Genomic DNA, 16,863 nt, shown 5'->3' on the forward strand with positions numbered 1-16,863 from the left:
CTGTTGCAACATTTAGAAAAAAAGGAGCAGTCAAAAGTACCTTTATTTGTGTCAGCCCAGAATTTTACAATTTGAGCATCTAAGTTCTGCCTGTACTAACATCAAAACCTATACTCTGCACTTAGATACTCAGTGTATATGTATCTGTTAGTACTGTTTTTTATGTTTTATGTGAATCAATTCAATTTATGTTTTGTTTTTTGGACACACTACTTGACTGATAGTGTGCGACTTTCTGAGAACCCTTAGTTGGAAATGCTTCAGCGTAGTAATTTAAATACAGGTCTTATATAATGTTGTGTGCTTGCGTGTAGCGGAATTTGTATTCTTAATGTATACTGTTCACATCGGACACAGGAGACATTTATGAGGGAGTATGTAGTGTGCACACGAGCCTTTTCTTTGCAATCTCTCTTTGTGTGTAACTCTCCTGTTATTTCTGTTTTTCACATTTTTCCTAACCCACAGGGAAAATCTCTCAGTGCAGGGTGTTTCCTGGTACGCGCGCTATGTATCACTAAATGTATTGCTTTTCATCCTGCTGACCTTATTCACGACCCCCACTATCATTATCAACACCATGGATAAGTTCAACGTGACCAAGCCCATCAACGCTCTTAATGTGAGACTTGCACATGCTAAATTTCAGTTAACCATCACAGGTTTGCAGCAAGTCTAAAGGTTGTTTTGTTTGTTTTTTGCCCTAGAGCCCCATCATCAGTCAGTTCTTCCCCACGTTCCTGCTGTGGGCCTTCTCTGCTCTGCTTCCTACAATAGTGTACTATTCTACACTAGGAGAGGCACACTGGAGCAGGTAGAAAGGACATATACACACACACACACACACACACACACACACACACACACACACACACACACACACACACACACACACAGAGCAGTAGTGTACTGATTGGTTTCAGAGGTAATTTGTTTTATTCCGCTGCCATCTGTGTCTCAGGTCCAGCGAGCAGCTGAGCATGATGCGCAAGCTCTACTTTTTTCTGCTCTTCATGGTGCTTCTCCTCCCCTCGCTAGGACTCACCAGGTAATTTTTATTACTGCCAGTTTGAATAAACACCAGTTTACAAAAAAACTAGGTTTATTGTCTATTCACTGAAACTACTTCTCAGTGTATATCGCATACAGCAAGAAACGGAGGAACTCAAACACTTCCATGTATCAGAAGCAATAACTCACCGTTGGCCTAAATTTCACAAGACTCGCTGACAAAAACTATCCAAGTTCTGCCGCCACAGCCAAGTGTAAATGCTTTGCATGAAATAAATCCATTTTATGTTCATATGTACTTTGCTCAGTAAAATAAAAATTCCCCCAAGTGAAGAGATGTTTAATGGTGTCGGTACATGTAGCCAAGAAAGCTTGGCTAACTTTCTGTGTTTTTGTGTAGTCTCGCTGTGTTCTTCCAATGGCTGTTTGACAAAAAATTTCTCTCCGATGGGACAGTGAGATTTGAGTAAGTGAGCTCTTTTGAAAGTTAATCGAGTTGAGATTAAGTCATCATTTCTCTGATATTATATAATACAAGCTTTACTAACATATTAATAACTTGTCTGTTTTTAAGATTATTTTGTACCGTGTTCTTTACATTGATTTAGAATATAAATTTTACATTTAAAGTATGGTTGTTGCTTGTTTTATTTACAGCTAGATGCTTTTCTGACATTATAATGGTTTGGTTGAAGCTGACATGCTTAGACAATGTGTGACACTTACAATATGGGTAAATGTTTTTAAATATAGCTTCTTATGATCCTGGACAAACTATTTATTTACTGAAATTAACGTTTTGCCCTGTTCTTCTCTTTTGGTGGTCTCTGGTTTGATTACACCAGGTGTGTGTTTTTACCTGGCCAAGGGGCTTTTTTTGTCAACTACGTAATTGCAGCAGCCCTCGTGGGCTCTGCGATGGAGTTGTTGCGGTTGCCAGGGTTACTGCTTTACATCATTCGTTTGATGATTGCTCGCTCTGCTGCTGAAAGGAAATACGTCAAAGAGGTTTGTAGTGACTTTAGCTGCTATACTTTGCTCTAATTTCATTCTGTCATAAATCTACGACTATAAGAGAATATATTGTTTATGAATATCTTTCTGATTCTCCCCTAAGTATTTGGAAGGTGAATAACTTGTGTCAACATCTTGTTACAGAAACAGGCATATGAGTTTGAATATGGAGCCATGTACGGCTGGATTCTTTGTTTATTTACGGTTATCCTGGCTTACAGCATCATTTGTCCTGTAATAGTGCCTTTCGGTGAGTATCTACAGTAGTGTTGCTCCACTAGATGCTTTTTTTTTTTTTTTTTTTCGTTTTTTCTTTATTATCTGATAGTTTGTTCCACTTTTCAGTTTTTAATTGCCTCGTTTCTGACTGTATCAGGTCTCCTCTACATGGTCCTGAAGTACCTGGTGGACAGATACAACCTGTGCTTTGTTTACCTGTCTGCTCGCCTAGACCGCCAAGTTCACCTGGAGGCTGTGAATCAAGCTCTGGGCGCACCCATCATCTGCCTAATGTGGCTTTACTTCTTTTCTGTCCTCAGAATGGGTGAGAAATAATCTATCCTTTTTTTCATAAGGGTTTATCAAATTCATAGTCATGAGGGGCAGACTCTGTCCCAGCAGACACTGGATGATAGAATAATACAGAGATGTAGAATACCATACCATTTTAATTCATATCCATACAAACTGCTAATTTATAATCATTATAAACATGCTATCCAATGTGTATGTCTTTGGACTGTGGCATGCTAGCTAGCTAGGCATAGATGAGTCAAAACCTCCTTGCTGTGAGGTGGCACTGACTGCCACTTTAAAGATTCTGCAACATAAATTATCCATTGTGTTTAACCATAAACATGGCCAGTAATGCTTGAGGGACATTTTATCGCCGAGTCAAATTTACACGCTTTTCCTCTGACCTTTGATGCCCTGTCTACATTGTTTTGCTGTGAGAGTCACAGTTTTATCACTACGGTGCTAGCTGGCTTCCTTAAGTTGTTTTGAGTAGTTTGAGCTCACAACAAGGTTTATGGATATTTTATTGAGTAACTGGGTCATGATTTCTGCAGAGAGACATTGCTGCTGAGTTTTTAAAATGTTATTTTGGGGAAAAAACTCTTGCTGCTTCAAGCATCAGAAGCAACTCTATGTAGTTGTAGTTCAAGATAAGACAAACGCAGCCAAAAATACAGGACAAGTTTATTTTGAAGATAAAATGAAAGTTACACAATTTGATTTGCCTGATCGTTTTTTTAATGATAAATTATAAATTCACACTTAATGCTTACGTGATGTTCACGTCTTCAGTATTGAACTGTTATGTTAATTCAACCCAAAGGGACCTCACCCCACCCCCCAACCCCGTCAGCTATGAATTAAAGTTTTCTATACCTGTATTTGAAATCTGTGTTTGTCTGCATGAAATGTTTCAGGTTTCTGGGCACCCACATCTCTGTTTACTTTGGTGATCCTGTGTATCACCATTATCATCTCTCTCAGCTATACCTGCTTTGGCTTTTTCAAGTACCTCAGTCCATTTAACTATATGGTGAGTATTTTCTTGTGTGTGAGCAGTACTCTATTGTTTCTATGTCATCCTTCACAATCAGTGCTCACAGTGTTTGCGCTCTCTCTCAGGTCAACGAGGAGGACGAGGATCCAGCAGAGGGCGTGGACGAAAACACTTCGGTACTGTATTTGTTCTTTAAAATTTCCACAACATAACTAAAGCTCAGGCATATTTAAGAGGGGCCTGAACTTATGTCAACCTGCATGTCCATTCATTTGCCCTGTTAGTCATTAACAAGCAATGACTAACATAATGATGAATTACTTTGGCTTCAGCTGCCACAGAAAATGCAACTGCACTTAAAAAACCCAAAAAAACGGAGGATTATAGACCTGAGAGAGCTAAAATGGAAGTCTACCCAGTGGATCCTGAGGGTTGTTCAAGTCGTGAGCTTTGAGCCTTATTAGTGCTGGGCGATATGACGATATATATCGTGTGGACGATAGAAAAGTTTCTATCGTGCCATTTGTCTTCTATCGTTTCTATCGTTTCTAACCCGAATTTTACAAATTATTACATAAAATATATCATTAACCCTTTAAAACCGGTCGGAGCAGGCAAACTCCGTTTTGCCTAACTATTTTTAAATCCCTGTAGAACTGTAACCACGTAAGGTAGCGCAATAATGGGTTTTTTTGCATATGAAACGGTAGGAGTTGTACTTACATCTTATTCCATTAGCTTGCCCTAGGTCACGGTTTCCTTCCACACATAGCTTTGCAAAAATTGCATAAAAAGCACTTCCAGCAACAAAAACATAATATTCCAGACTTGCAGCAACAAAAACATAATATTCCAGAAACAGGCTTTGCCGATCCGATCAGCTGTTCATAACAGTTCCTACATTGGAATATAACTCAGCGCGAACTATCGCATGTCCGCCATTACATGTCCGAAACCGAAGTGATGTCATTTTCATGGAAAATGTAGTTTTTAAGCTTCAAAGCCTATGTTGGTGTTTTTAAAAGTCATGTTTGACTTTATGTTCTTCTGTATCGTTTCTGGGATGCTTAGAAGTCAAATTACACTGCTGTAAATCGTTTATTTTGATGCACATGCTGTGTTTTTGCAAATTTGCATTTATTTATTTTCATTTTTCCTGTAGTATATAAAAATTTGTGTATCTCAAAAATAAAACTATGAAGACACTCAAAATAAATCAATTTTAAGATAAGCTCTGGTGGACTTGGTTCTATGGTAGGTCTTAAAGGGTTAAATAGCCTGTGCAAATATATTAATGTTGTCTTCTCACTTTACATACTCTTAACTTTATGCAAGAGAAAATAAAGTATAAAAAAATGACATTTTTCACAAAGAAACTCTGTCTTGTTGTTTTGCAACATGGTGCTGCTTTACATGCACCCGGATTTGCGACATGCTTTACAGTAACTCAAAACAAAGACTGCACCCTCTCCACTCGCTGTTTAAAGACTGCATACTTTCCAGATGACCACAGGTCAGGTGGTATATCGTGATATATATCGTTATCGTGATATAAAATAATTCATATCGTGATAAATATTTTTTTCCATATCGCCCAGCACTAAGCCTTATTAGTCATTTCTGCACTTATGTTCAAAGCTGACTCCAGTTTTGTTTTTTAGCAAGCTGTATCTTTCCTTTCATTCTTCACAAGGTCATACTTTGGCCACCACTTTCAGCATTGCGTGAATCACATGACATAGAGTTAAGAATTTACAAAAATCAGTATTGAGAAACATGCTTTTCTTTTGTTTTCACTGCTCATCCATTTTGTCTTGGCTGTATTTTAACAGGTTTACCTTCCCAGAGTACTCGATACTAAATCTCCTGCCAGCATCCCACAAAATGATGATCAGCCGCCGCAGTCTTATGGGTCTTTTGATGACACTGCAGCCTGCGGCTCCACACCAGTAGACAAATACATGGATGAATCCAAGAGTGATTCGAACCCTGGAAGTCAAGATGCTCCTTTGTCTTGATCATAAATTTGCTTCTTCGAGGTTTTACAGACAGTCCTGTTGAGTCCAGAAGCCTTCATAGACCAGCACCTACAATGCTCCAAAGGTGTAACTTATTTAATTTCTTCTGTGAGATAAGTTTATGGTGTCAGGGAAAATGTGTTGTTCATCTTGAAATTACTTTTTACGGGTGGGACTTTTATTGGATATCTAGAGAATACGTTTGACCAGTATAGATAGGAAACAAGATTTTAATATTATCTGTCATAAAGCATAACCAGTTGTCTGAGACCTCCCTGATAAGGACCAACTCACCAAGTAATGTCATGTCAGTTGTTATTTTGCTCATTTCACAACCTTATGGGGTCCACTGGGATAGCTTTATATGGTTTAATGTTTCAATACACGTCAAGTGTAAATTGCAGGAGCCTTCTCAAACACTCCTGAGCTTTTCTCTTTAATTCTCCCCTCCCGAAAAGCCTGGTCAGCTGGCATGAGGGAGGGAACTTTAAATTTTTTTTTTTTCATTTTTAGCCTGTTTAAAAGGAGCATTTTATACATCGCTGTCACCTTTCTAACTGGTTTAATTCTCAGGTGACGTCACAGCTGTATTAACATCTGGGCAGCAGGTTAAAAAGGCTTTGGAGTGACAGCTGGTTTTCATTACACCAGGCTGCCTTTGAGTCATTATTTCATGTTTGTTGAAATACAGAAACCGGGAAATATTGTAATGAGAACACTTTACTGCAAATTTTGCTGTATGAGTACACGAAGAAAAAGGGTACCAAACGTGCTAATGTACAAACATTTTTACCAAAAAAACAAGAAATCCTCAGGGTCTTTGTTCACCCTTGCAGCCAGCAACAGAATATTTGGCGTGGTTTACTCAGAGCTGAGACATTTTAGACTGACGGTTATCATTATTGGCTCTGGCTGGAATATGATGGTGGGCAACGAGCACTTAGATTTATTTGAGGCAGCTGCTCATTCTTTGTTTAAAACCATGCCAAACCATCTACTAGATGGGCATTAATTGATGTAGATATGTTAAGGAACAAAATGGGGGGTGGGAGACATGAACAAATGAATATGAGTCAAAATATTTGCAAAGAAACACCAGAATTAATTGCTCACACATACAGGCTACATACTGCCACACAAATACCGAAGGGATTGGTTGCTGATTATTGCCAGAGCACTTGCCAAGGGTCCCCTTAATATTGCACTTTTTATATCTTTCTTGTGTTTACTAAAAAAAATCAGTTTTTGCTTTTTTTTAATACAATCAGTTCTGCAGGAGGTGGAAACCAAAACAATGTTTTGATTGTTGGAGCCATTTACAATGTTGCAGAAGGTCAGATAAAAATTCTGAAGCATTACTTAATGAATGTTATAAACAGGTCAATGTTTATCTGCGTCAAATGTACGTTTTGCAGCTTAAATTATGCATTTAACAAAGAAACAAATTATTAAAGAAAACTTGTTCAGTGGCGGGTAAACAGAGTGTTGATTCTTTGGAGTTATAATAGATAACGTGTTCTCAGATCATGCAGATATTAGCAACACATTAACGGCCATAAGTCTGTTTGTCATTGGGGGGCACTGTTGAGCTGCAGTGGGTTCGTGTGATCTCTGAAATATTCATAAAGCAGTAATGCACAATGCTACATTAAGGATTTCTAACTTACTCTGACATCGGTATGAGCCAGTTTACTGGGTGACTATACCAGCAGCTCCACCTCCTCACCTGATCCCTCGCTATTGTCTCCTTTTCTGTTCCCTTTCTCTTCTTCTTGGCCTTTTCCCCTTTCTCACCACGGGTACCTGCCTCAGCTGAGAAACACCACTGTTGTCAAATAAAAGGCTTTTAGGGTGCCACAGTTGTTAAATATGGGTAATGAAGTGCTAAGTATCTAGTAGCTGTGGTGAAAGGAGACGTACGGACCTGCTGGACGAGGATCAGCGCAAACTAACGGAGCCTCACAGTAGCTCTTGAAGAGCAAAAAATCAGTTCAGGAAGAGTAACTACTGAAGAGGTTTGAGACAACTACGTCCTTGTACATCCTGGCCCAAGAATTCAGTATAAATGTGCATGCATTTGCTTGGAAGCCTTATATAGCAGCTACTTAAGTGAAGGTACAAATGATTTAAAAAAAAAAAAGAAATGAAGAAATATTTAAAAAAAAAAAAAAAAACACCTCCCCCTGAGCAATATAAATTTTGTAAGCACTGAGCACAAAGGTTACTGACTGCTTTACCCCAATGTCTGACAAAGATTAAGTATTACAAAACAGCCTCTCACATGTTTACCCTTTCTCAAGTGTTAGTATTGTGTGAAAGTGATTAAGCAATAAGTTCTGTTCTTAGTACTACTCGATCTCCAGTATGTTTAAAGTCATAACACGATTTTCAGTATAACCTTTTTAATGAAAAGCTAATAGTGAGAAGGAAAAGGGAAAACTGCCTGAGTCTCAACGCAAAGAGCTTTGGAAACAGATCTGAACAAACTTGGAGAAAGTCACATGAGAAAAGCTGTAGAGGGTCGGGATGCAGGGGAACTAATAACTTGCAGATATCCTCATGTGGCTCCAAAGATGAGCTGGTGAAATAAGATTAGATTTTGATATTAGACACCTGATATATCCTATGTGCTTTGTACATGTAATGCATGGTCGCTGCTGGAGAAACTTGCCTTCTGCTGGCTCAGTGGAGCGGCAATAATGTTGATGTTAAAGGCTGCAGGAGCCTAGGAAGGAGCTCTGAGCAGCAGCCAGAACTACAGTGTACAGTACAAGTTTCCAAAACCACACATCAAACTCTGACCCGATGTTAAAAACTCCACAAACTCATTGGCTCTTGCTTTGGCCCACATTGTGCTCGACTTTATGTCATGGGTGTGTGAAAGTCTGAAGTTTGAACCAGTCACATGCAAACTTGGGAGTAGTTTGTGGCATTTCACATGCAAGGAATTCTCTTGGATAGTCACATATTCTCTTATTCTCATTTTCTTTCTCCTCTGAGTATTGAATTCATACACTGCACATAAAGAGAAAGATGGAAAAAATATAGTTTTGATCACATAAATTTGTTTGCTAAAGCTTTATTTATATGGCGCTGTAATTTTCTCATTTATTTCCAAGACTTTTCTTGGAAAACAGTTGTGTCATTTGGTACAAATTTCAGGGAAATTAATAATGTCTTTAGGAGAAATGCTTCATTTAAACCTGGGCAAATATTCCTCTTTTTTCACTTATTATTGGAAACTTATGCTGTCTCTGCGCATTACCGTGTGTCTGTCCTTACAGTGTTGGGGTTTTTTTTTTCCATGTTTAGCCAACCAGCTTTAAATAGCCCTCAAGGTTTGCTAGCAAACAGCTGAACAGCCTCTATTAGTACCAGCTGGGATGGTGGCTTAGTGGAACCATTTAAGCAGTTAATAAAGATCATTCAGAAATTATCTGGACGACAAGAAATACTATTTCATTAAAAACTGGCATTAAAATTAGATTATTTTAGCTGTCTTGCCAAGACTTAGATGGGAACTTTGATATCACTCTCAAGTATATAAGAAAAAGAATAAGCAAATTTAAGGAGAGTGGGTAAGCCTATTGATTATAGTAATTACTGTGTTTGAGTAGATTGTTGGGGCCCCTCATCAAATGAAAGAGCAGAGACTTAGCTTGTACTTGCATGCACAATACAATTTATCCACTGTTAATCCAAACCCTCTCTGGCTGTTTTGTATAGGTGTGTAAAGCGTTGAACTCAGTGCCCTAAAAGCATTCTTGGTATTGTTGACGTCTGTGCTTTTGTGTACCACAGACGCTATTATTTTGTCACTTCCCTCCCTCTCTCTCAGTATTCACACTCCCAGGACACTGAAGTTAAGAAAGAGCCGCTGTGTGTGTTCGGGTGTGTGCATGTATGAGTGTGTGTATCAAATAAGAATTAAGCCCATTTAGAGTTTTGAGGGTTTGGGGTCAGATTTCCTTCATGTCACCACCAAGATCGATGGAAGTGACCTCTGACTGCTCCAATTTGTATATAAACACAGTTCTGGCCAATCACAACATCTCGTGGGATGGTGCCAACCAATGAGAGCCCCTGGAAGCATCATGCTCTGTGGCACTCCTATCTTTTGTCCGTCAGGATTAGTGCCATGGCAACGCTGGTCGCCTGGGAGGTGAGTTTCCCAGAGCAGCGGGACAAGCACAGAAGCAGGCCGCTTGAGTCCAAGTCTTAACTTCTTCTCTGGCCAAATGGGAAGCTGGACTGAACCGGTGTGTATGTGCGTGCATGTCATTCTGTAAGTCCAAAACTTCCACCTAGACTGCCAACTCTAATGAGGTGCCAATGTGAGCCACAAGCTCAAAGTGTGTTTTGTCTGTGTGGGTGAGTAGGTGGGTTGATGAGGGGCCGTCCTTGTGTGTTCTCTTCTCTGTGGAGCTCTCTGTAGAAAAGTCACCCCACTCTCATTCTCTTTTCTCTTGGTGGACTACATTAGCCAGAAGGGCGGAGGGCCAGGCAGCTGAAATCACCGCTGCTGACGAAGCATGTGACTCCAGACCGAGGCCCCTTTGTTTGGATGGTTACAGCCAACACACAGTCCTGGAAATGCAGCGTGACAAGGGAATAGACGAGCATGGGAATGAATGGACGGCAGTAATAATTAAAACCTGATTATCTGTTTTGTGATTGCTGAAAGGAAACATCTGCAAGGGTCTGAGAGTTACAGCCCTTTGGCAAATAAAATGTTGACCACAAATGTGATCAGAAATGGGGTGAAAATCCAAAGACTTCAGTGCGTTTACATTTTTCGAATGAATCCTCCATGCAGTTGTTTTTATTGTTAGTAAACGGATCCACCATTAACTCCCAGGCTGAATTCACGATGCTTTCACAGTATTCACAGGGTGCACACACTCCCAACTGCCTCTATTTGATATTGAATTAGCTGAATTGGCAGTAATTCTACACTGCTGTGAAGTGTGAGCGCTGAAGCTAGTGTACTTGAGATACAGTTGCAATTAGGCGGATTTGATTACAGTAAATCTGCTGTAGATGTGAACTGGACCCCGCAATTAAAATTAAAACTACTTCATGGAAAGAAGGAGGTAATTGAATGATTAGTGCATTAAAAAATTACTATAAATGTGACCAAAAATATGGATTTATTCTCTCAATGGCTATGACAGCTGGGTAAGAATAAAATATATATGTGCAAGGGTGAGAAGTGAAAACAATGCCCTGTATTCTGCTGTGTTGTTTTTGTGTATGTATGTAATTGAGGTTTCTAACTCAGAAACCCTCACATTCTTGGATTGCAAGGGCATACGAGTCATATGGCACAAATTACATAGTGGAAAGCTCAGCTGTCAGGCAATGTAAAGGCCTACAATGGGATCATCATGGCCAAGATTTGCCCAGCAGACTGTCCAGAATCATTCATTGGACAGTAGCCAATCATGTTTTTCTCTGTAACTTAAGCCAAGTTCATGCTGCTTGTTCTGGCTAAGACTGCTGGATGTGAGCCAGGATAAACCAAACAACCGATGTTCGCTTAGTGTCTCTCAAACAAGGTTTGCTTCATACAATACTCAATAAGGGGGCCAGTGATTTCAACACTGCTGAGTCTCTCTATATACTGTACATACAGTATATATGCTCAGCCAATGTGTTAGGAACAGCTGTTCAAATTAATACAATAATGGAATCGACCAATCACAAGAAAGCAACACAATGCATTTAGACATTTAGACATATTCAAGACGATCTGCTGGAGTTCAAACTGAGTGACTTAAGTGACTTTGAGCATGTTGATTTGAAACAGGCTGGTTTGAGTATTTCACAAACTGCTGATGTGCTGAAATTTCCCCAAACAGCCATCTCTAGGGTTTACAGAGAATGGTCTGAAAAAAGAAATATCCAGTGAGGCCTGTTCTCTTGGTGAAAATGTTTTCGTAAATCCTTGAGGTCAAAGGAGAATGGCCATACTACTTCGAGCTGATGGGAAGGTAGTAACAGTAACTCAAATAACAACTGGTTACAAACAAGGTATGCAGAAGAGCAGCTCTGAAGGCACAGCATATCAAACCTTAAAGCAGATGAGCTACAGCAGCAGAAGACCACACTGAATGCCACTCCTGAAGCCACAGTTCGCACAGGCCCACCAAACTTGAAAAAGAGAAGGCTGAAAACTGCTGCTCTTCAATTTAAGCCTCGATTCCTGCTGTGACATTCAGAAGGTGGGGTCAGAATTGGTTGTACAACATGAAATTATGGCTGTACCCTTCCTTCAATCAATATGGTGATGGTGATGTAACAGTTTGCGGGATGTTTTCTTGGCACCACACTTTAAATATGCGGACCTGACTGTTGTTCCTGACTATATCCAACCCTTTATGACAGGGGTATCCAACTCCAGTCCTCGAGAGCTACTGTCCTGCAGCTTTTAGATGCATCCCTACTCCAACACAGCTGAATCAAATGATTGGATTACCTCTTCAGCATGCCATCAAGTTTGACAAAGGCCTGGTAACAAACCATTCATTTGATTCAGGTGTGTCAGAACAAGGATGCATCTAAAAGCTGCAGGACAGTAGCTCTTGAGGACTGGAGTTGGACACGCCTGCTTTATGACAACTCTGATGACTTATTCCGAAGGATACTACACCATGTGAGAAAGCTCACATATCTGTACCACAAAGAAATAAGGTCATTCTGAAGCCGAAGGTGGGTCCAACCCAGTGCTTGCAAAGTTTATCTAATAAAGTGACCAGTGAGTGTTTATATATTGTTAGAACTAAACTGGTATGAGTACCAACAAATAAAAGAAGCGCCAGACAGAGTCAGAAAGACAGGAAGGGATCATCATTTAGAGTCAAACACTTTTGGTTGGAAGATGAAGACTCTTTGTTAATTGTTACAAGATGGCTGGGTAATTGTCATGGTGAAAGGGATGGTGGATGGTTGCCCATGCATTTACAAAGACATTTAATGAGCAGACTGTTAAACAGATGACTGATCAGATATGAATCAGCATGGTAAATGAAAGGAGTTGACAGCACAAGAAAGAGAAAACAGATTTAATTGTTCCGTGTAATCTACAAAAGATGTCCCACAGCTCTATATTACAAATAGAAGACAGAGAGAAAGTAAGTTACTTTGAACTCTGGAAAAAGAATAACGGTAGAAACTAAAGAGGAAAAAAGTTTGGTCTCTTCACAAAATTCTGACCTTTAAATATCCAGTTTTACAAAAAGTGATTAAACCAAGCCACAGCAGCTGATCTCTCTATCAAAATAAGAACTCTTTGTTGCATCATCCTTTAAAAGCAAACTGATTTGACTGTCGAATATAGATAGCACAACTGATTCTAAATATTCAATATTATGGCAAAAATCAGACACCACACACTGACACATAGCATCCTTTCCCTCCTCTCCTACACTAGATTATGTCATGCCAAGACTGCTTTAATAGAATAGAATTCAACTTTATTGTCATTGCACATGTCACAGGTACAGGGCAACGAAATGCAGTTTGCATCCATCCAGAAGTGCTTTAGCCATGATATAGATATATTACAATATATATTAGCAATAATATAGATATGTAAGTATATTACAGAAATGGGTCTATTATGGTATGTTATAATGTACACGGTATGAAGTACGTTATGAATATTCTATAACTATAAGTATGTACAGGCTGTAGTGAGTACAAGCTATGTACAGGCTATGAACAGGATATAAATATGAAATAAAAAAACTATACAGAAATATGAGATATACAGCTATACAGAAATGTGAACTATGCAAGTTATAAACAGTTGTAGGATTAAAAATTATTGTATGTACAGAATGATTATTTACACAGAACTATACAGTAGTGCAGTTAAGATAAGTGAGGGTGTGGATAATTTCTACAGAGGCTATATAAAGTGCTAGTGGTTGTGAGTGGTGGTTCAGTCCATGTTATTATTGTGTGTTTGAGGGTACGGTTGTCCATTGTGTGTGTGTGTAAGTGGTTGTGGGTGTGTGTATGTTCAGTCCATGAGTTTAACGTGGGTCAGATGTCAGGAGGCAGAGTTCAGGAGTCTGACAGCTGTGGGGAAGATGCTGTTCCGGTACCTGGTGGTCTTAGTCCGGAGGCTCCTGTAGCGCCTCCCAGAGGGCAGGAGGGTGTAGAGTTTATGTGATGGGTGACTGGGGTCTTTGATGATTTTCCCAGCCCTTTTCAGACACCACTTCCTGTAGATGTCCTTTATGGCAGGAAGTGGTGCTCCGGCGATGCGCTGGGCAGTTTTCACGACCCTCTGCAACGCCTTCTGGTCCGAGGCAGAGCAGTTCCCGTACCAGACTGTTATACAGTTGGTCAGGATGCTCTCGATGGTGCAGCGATAGAAGTTCACCAGGATGTCTGAGGACAGGTGGTTCTTCCTCAGAGTCCTCAAGAAGAAGAGGCGCTGGTGAGCCTTCTTGACCAGCTTGGAGCAGTTGGTCGTCCAGATGAGATCCTCGGAGATGTGGACTCCCAGGAACTTGAAGCTGCTCACACGCTCCACAGCTGTCCCTTTAATGTAGATGGGTAGATGTGGGTCAGCATTCCTCCTGTAGTCCACGATGAGCTCCTTGGTCTTCTCAGTGTTAAGCAGCAGGTTGTTTCTGTTGCACCACTCAGCCAGACGATCCACCTCCTCCCTGTAGGCGGCCTCATCGTTGTCAATGATGAGGCCAATGACCATGGTGTCATCTGCAAACTTAATGATGGTGTTGGAACCATCAGCAGGTCTGCAGTCATGGGTGAAGAGGGAGTAGAGGAAAGGGCTCATCACACAGCCTTGTGGTACACTGGTGTTCATTGTGATTGTTGATGAGCAGCAGTTATCCAGCCGGGTACTGATGCCCAGGTCTGTCAGGTCTGTCAGTTTCCTGATGAGTTGTGAGGGGTGGATTGTATTGAACACTGAACTGAAGTCTATAAACAGCATTCTGGCGTAGGTGTTGTTGTTGTCCAGGTGTGAGAGGACAGAGTGCAGTGCGATGGAGACTGCATCCTCTGTGCTCCTGTTCTGGCGGTATGCGAATTGGTGGGGGTCCAGGGTGGCGGGGAGACAGGATTTGAAGTGTGCTAGGACCAGCTGCTCTAAGCACTTAGTGATGATGGGGGTGAGTGCTACTGGGCGGTAGTCATTGAGGCTAGATGGGTTGGAGTTTTTGGGTATCGGGACGATGGATGGTGGATTTGAAGCAGGCTGGTACCACAGCGTGGGCCAAGGACAGGTTGAATATGTCTGTCAGGACTCCTGCAAGCTCCCAGAACACGCTCTGAGAACACGCCTGGGATGCCATCAGGACCTGCAGCCTTGTGGACATTGATCCTGCTCAGCACCGCTCCCTACATCGGTGGGGAGAGAGTCAGAGGTTGGTGGTCTGGCGTCGTGTCTGTTTTGGTTGTGGTTGTGGGGTTCCCTCACTCAAAACGAGCATAAAAGTTGTTGAGCTCGTTGAGGAAGGAGACATCAGAGGATGCGGGGGAGGGTTTGGTGGTCCTGTAGTCTGTAATGGTCTGGAGTCCTTGCCACATGCGTCGGGGGTTGGAGTTGGAGAAGTGTTCTTCTACCTTCTTTTTGTAATGGTGTTTGGCTTTTTTGATGCCCTTTGATGACCTTGAAACAGACAAATGAAGAGTCTGTTAACTTTTAAGTCCTGGTTGTTAAATTGCTTGACACCCATACAAATATATTTTTACAATCCAGTAAGCTGTGATGAAATATTGTCTGTGAAAGGATGACATCTCATCGCTAATTATGCATATTTAGTGAACTGTCATACACATAAAATGACTGTGAGCCCAGGAAAATCACACTAAGCTGTTAGCATTGCTTTTTTCTCCATGTGCAAATCACTCATTGAGTCAGAGAGATCTAAACTTGCGTCCTACCAGATGTTTATAGTGCTTAACCAATTATATGCATAGTTTGGTCGAAATTGCCAAACCAAAGTCTCTGGTTTGGTTCCTCTGTATGATTTCCTTTCTTTGAACTTAAAGGGTGAAAGAGAGTGAGTGCCTAAAGCGAACACAGTCTAAACCAAATTGATTTATTGTTACATTTATTGGACTTCTTATGATTTATTTTATACTTTTTTTCAAGTACTTGTTATTTTATGGATTTTAAAATATAAATATAGTAATATGATATCCTATATTACACCCTGCTTTAGAATCATACCTGTGTCGAACTTCAAAATGATACACATTACTAAAAATGTGTCTTTGTTTCATTACACATTAATAAAACAAAGATTATGACCCAATAATATAATGCACGCTTTTGTACAATTAAGTAGGAATGTGACCCGAGCCATACTTTAATAACAGGTCAAAAGGCTAGTTTTGCAAAGCCATGCCACTTTTCATGTAAAACCATCCGTACGAGGGCAATTGAACCTGAAAATTGAGCTGTATTCTTGAACTCTGTGACACACCATTTAGAAAACCTGGAATTGTCCTTGGTCTTTTCCATCGACAGTATAAATAAAGGACGTAGCCACTATGACATCAACAGGTCGGCAGCAGACCATTTGAACTGAACTAGCAACCAACTTTGACAGCAGGGCTCAAGTCACTTTGCTATTCCGAACAATAAATAAATAATGGACTTTCATTGTACGCTTACAACAATCCACACACAGTACACTCGCAGCGAAATGTAGTCACAGTTTTCTCTCTTAGATTGCAGAGGCAAAGCAGAATACAAACAGGAGAGATTGGTCTGGACCATTGAGACCCGTCCATTCCGCCCTGTTGCTTTTTCCAGCTAGAGGTTAACTTATACGAATGAGAGGATCGAGTGATAATCCATCAGGATAGCTAACTTGGTTAGCAATCTGTATTCAAAGACTGTACAGGTGCAATGCAGTCGTATTGGCTAAGTCATTGTGAGTAGAGGACTACTAAATGACTAGAATTTCACTCACCAAAGCTGTAGCTTGCACTTTTCAAGCTGCACATCCAGTATAATATAACCAGCAAGTTGGCCAGGTTTATTTATAGATTCATTTTTCATTAATATTTTTAATCCTGCTGTAGGTACATACAGTTAACATGACACAGTGCTAGTTTCTAAACATCTACAGCAGTATTACTAATCAATATAACACTGATGGGGATTTTTTACACAATTTGCCAATAATATAGTTTCGTGTGTAAAGAGCTGTTTTCAGCATTTTATTGTTTCTTTTACTAAAGTCATGGCTCTAAAAGAAAATCTCTCCACCATTCGCCCTACTTATATGATAGTAAATATTTAGTAACGTACCAAAT

At 40.2% G+C, this 16,863-nt stretch overlaps 2 protein-coding genes across 4 annotated transcripts in view; one reads left to right on the plus strand and one right to left on the minus strand.

Annotated features, from left to right (window-relative positions):
* Positions 1-4,275, minus strand: part of LOC116309547 (G-protein coupled receptor family C group 6 member A-like) — a 27,390-nt gene extending 23,115 nt beyond the window's left edge. Inside the window, exon 1 of the mRNA XM_039598802.1 lies at positions 4,262-4,275. The gene's annotated coding sequence lies outside the window, so the exon portion shown is untranslated. The remainder of the gene's footprint in view (positions 1-4,261) is intronic.
* tmem63a (transmembrane protein 63A) overlaps positions 1-7,025 on the plus strand; it is a 17,677-nt gene extending 10,652 nt beyond the window's left edge. For all 3 annotated transcript variants that reach the window (XM_039598804.1, XM_031726174.2, XM_039598803.1), the window contains exons 14-23: positions 469-622; positions 708-814; positions 962-1,048; positions 1,412-1,477; positions 1,857-2,019; positions 2,170-2,275; positions 2,402-2,569; positions 3,459-3,574; positions 3,664-3,714; positions 5,371-7,025. In XM_039598804.1, coding sequence (XP_039454738.1) covers positions 469-622; positions 708-814; positions 962-1,048; positions 1,412-1,477; positions 1,857-2,019; positions 2,170-2,275; positions 2,402-2,569; positions 3,459-3,574; positions 3,664-3,714; positions 5,371-5,556 — 1,204 coding nt within the window. In that variant the 3' untranslated portion in view covers positions 5,557-7,025. The remainder of the gene's footprint in view (positions 1-468; positions 623-707; positions 815-961; positions 1,049-1,411; positions 1,478-1,856; positions 2,020-2,169; positions 2,276-2,401; positions 2,570-3,458; positions 3,575-3,663; positions 3,715-5,370) is intronic.
* The last annotated feature ends 9,838 nt before the right edge of the window (positions 7,026-16,863 follow it).

Source organism: Oreochromis aureus, linkage group 15 (assembly GCF_013358895.1).
Source record: "Oreochromis aureus strain Israel breed Guangdong linkage group 15, ZZ_aureus, whole genome shotgun sequence".
Classification (NCBI taxonomy): Eukaryota; Metazoa; Chordata; class Actinopteri; order Cichliformes; family Cichlidae; genus Oreochromis; species Oreochromis aureus.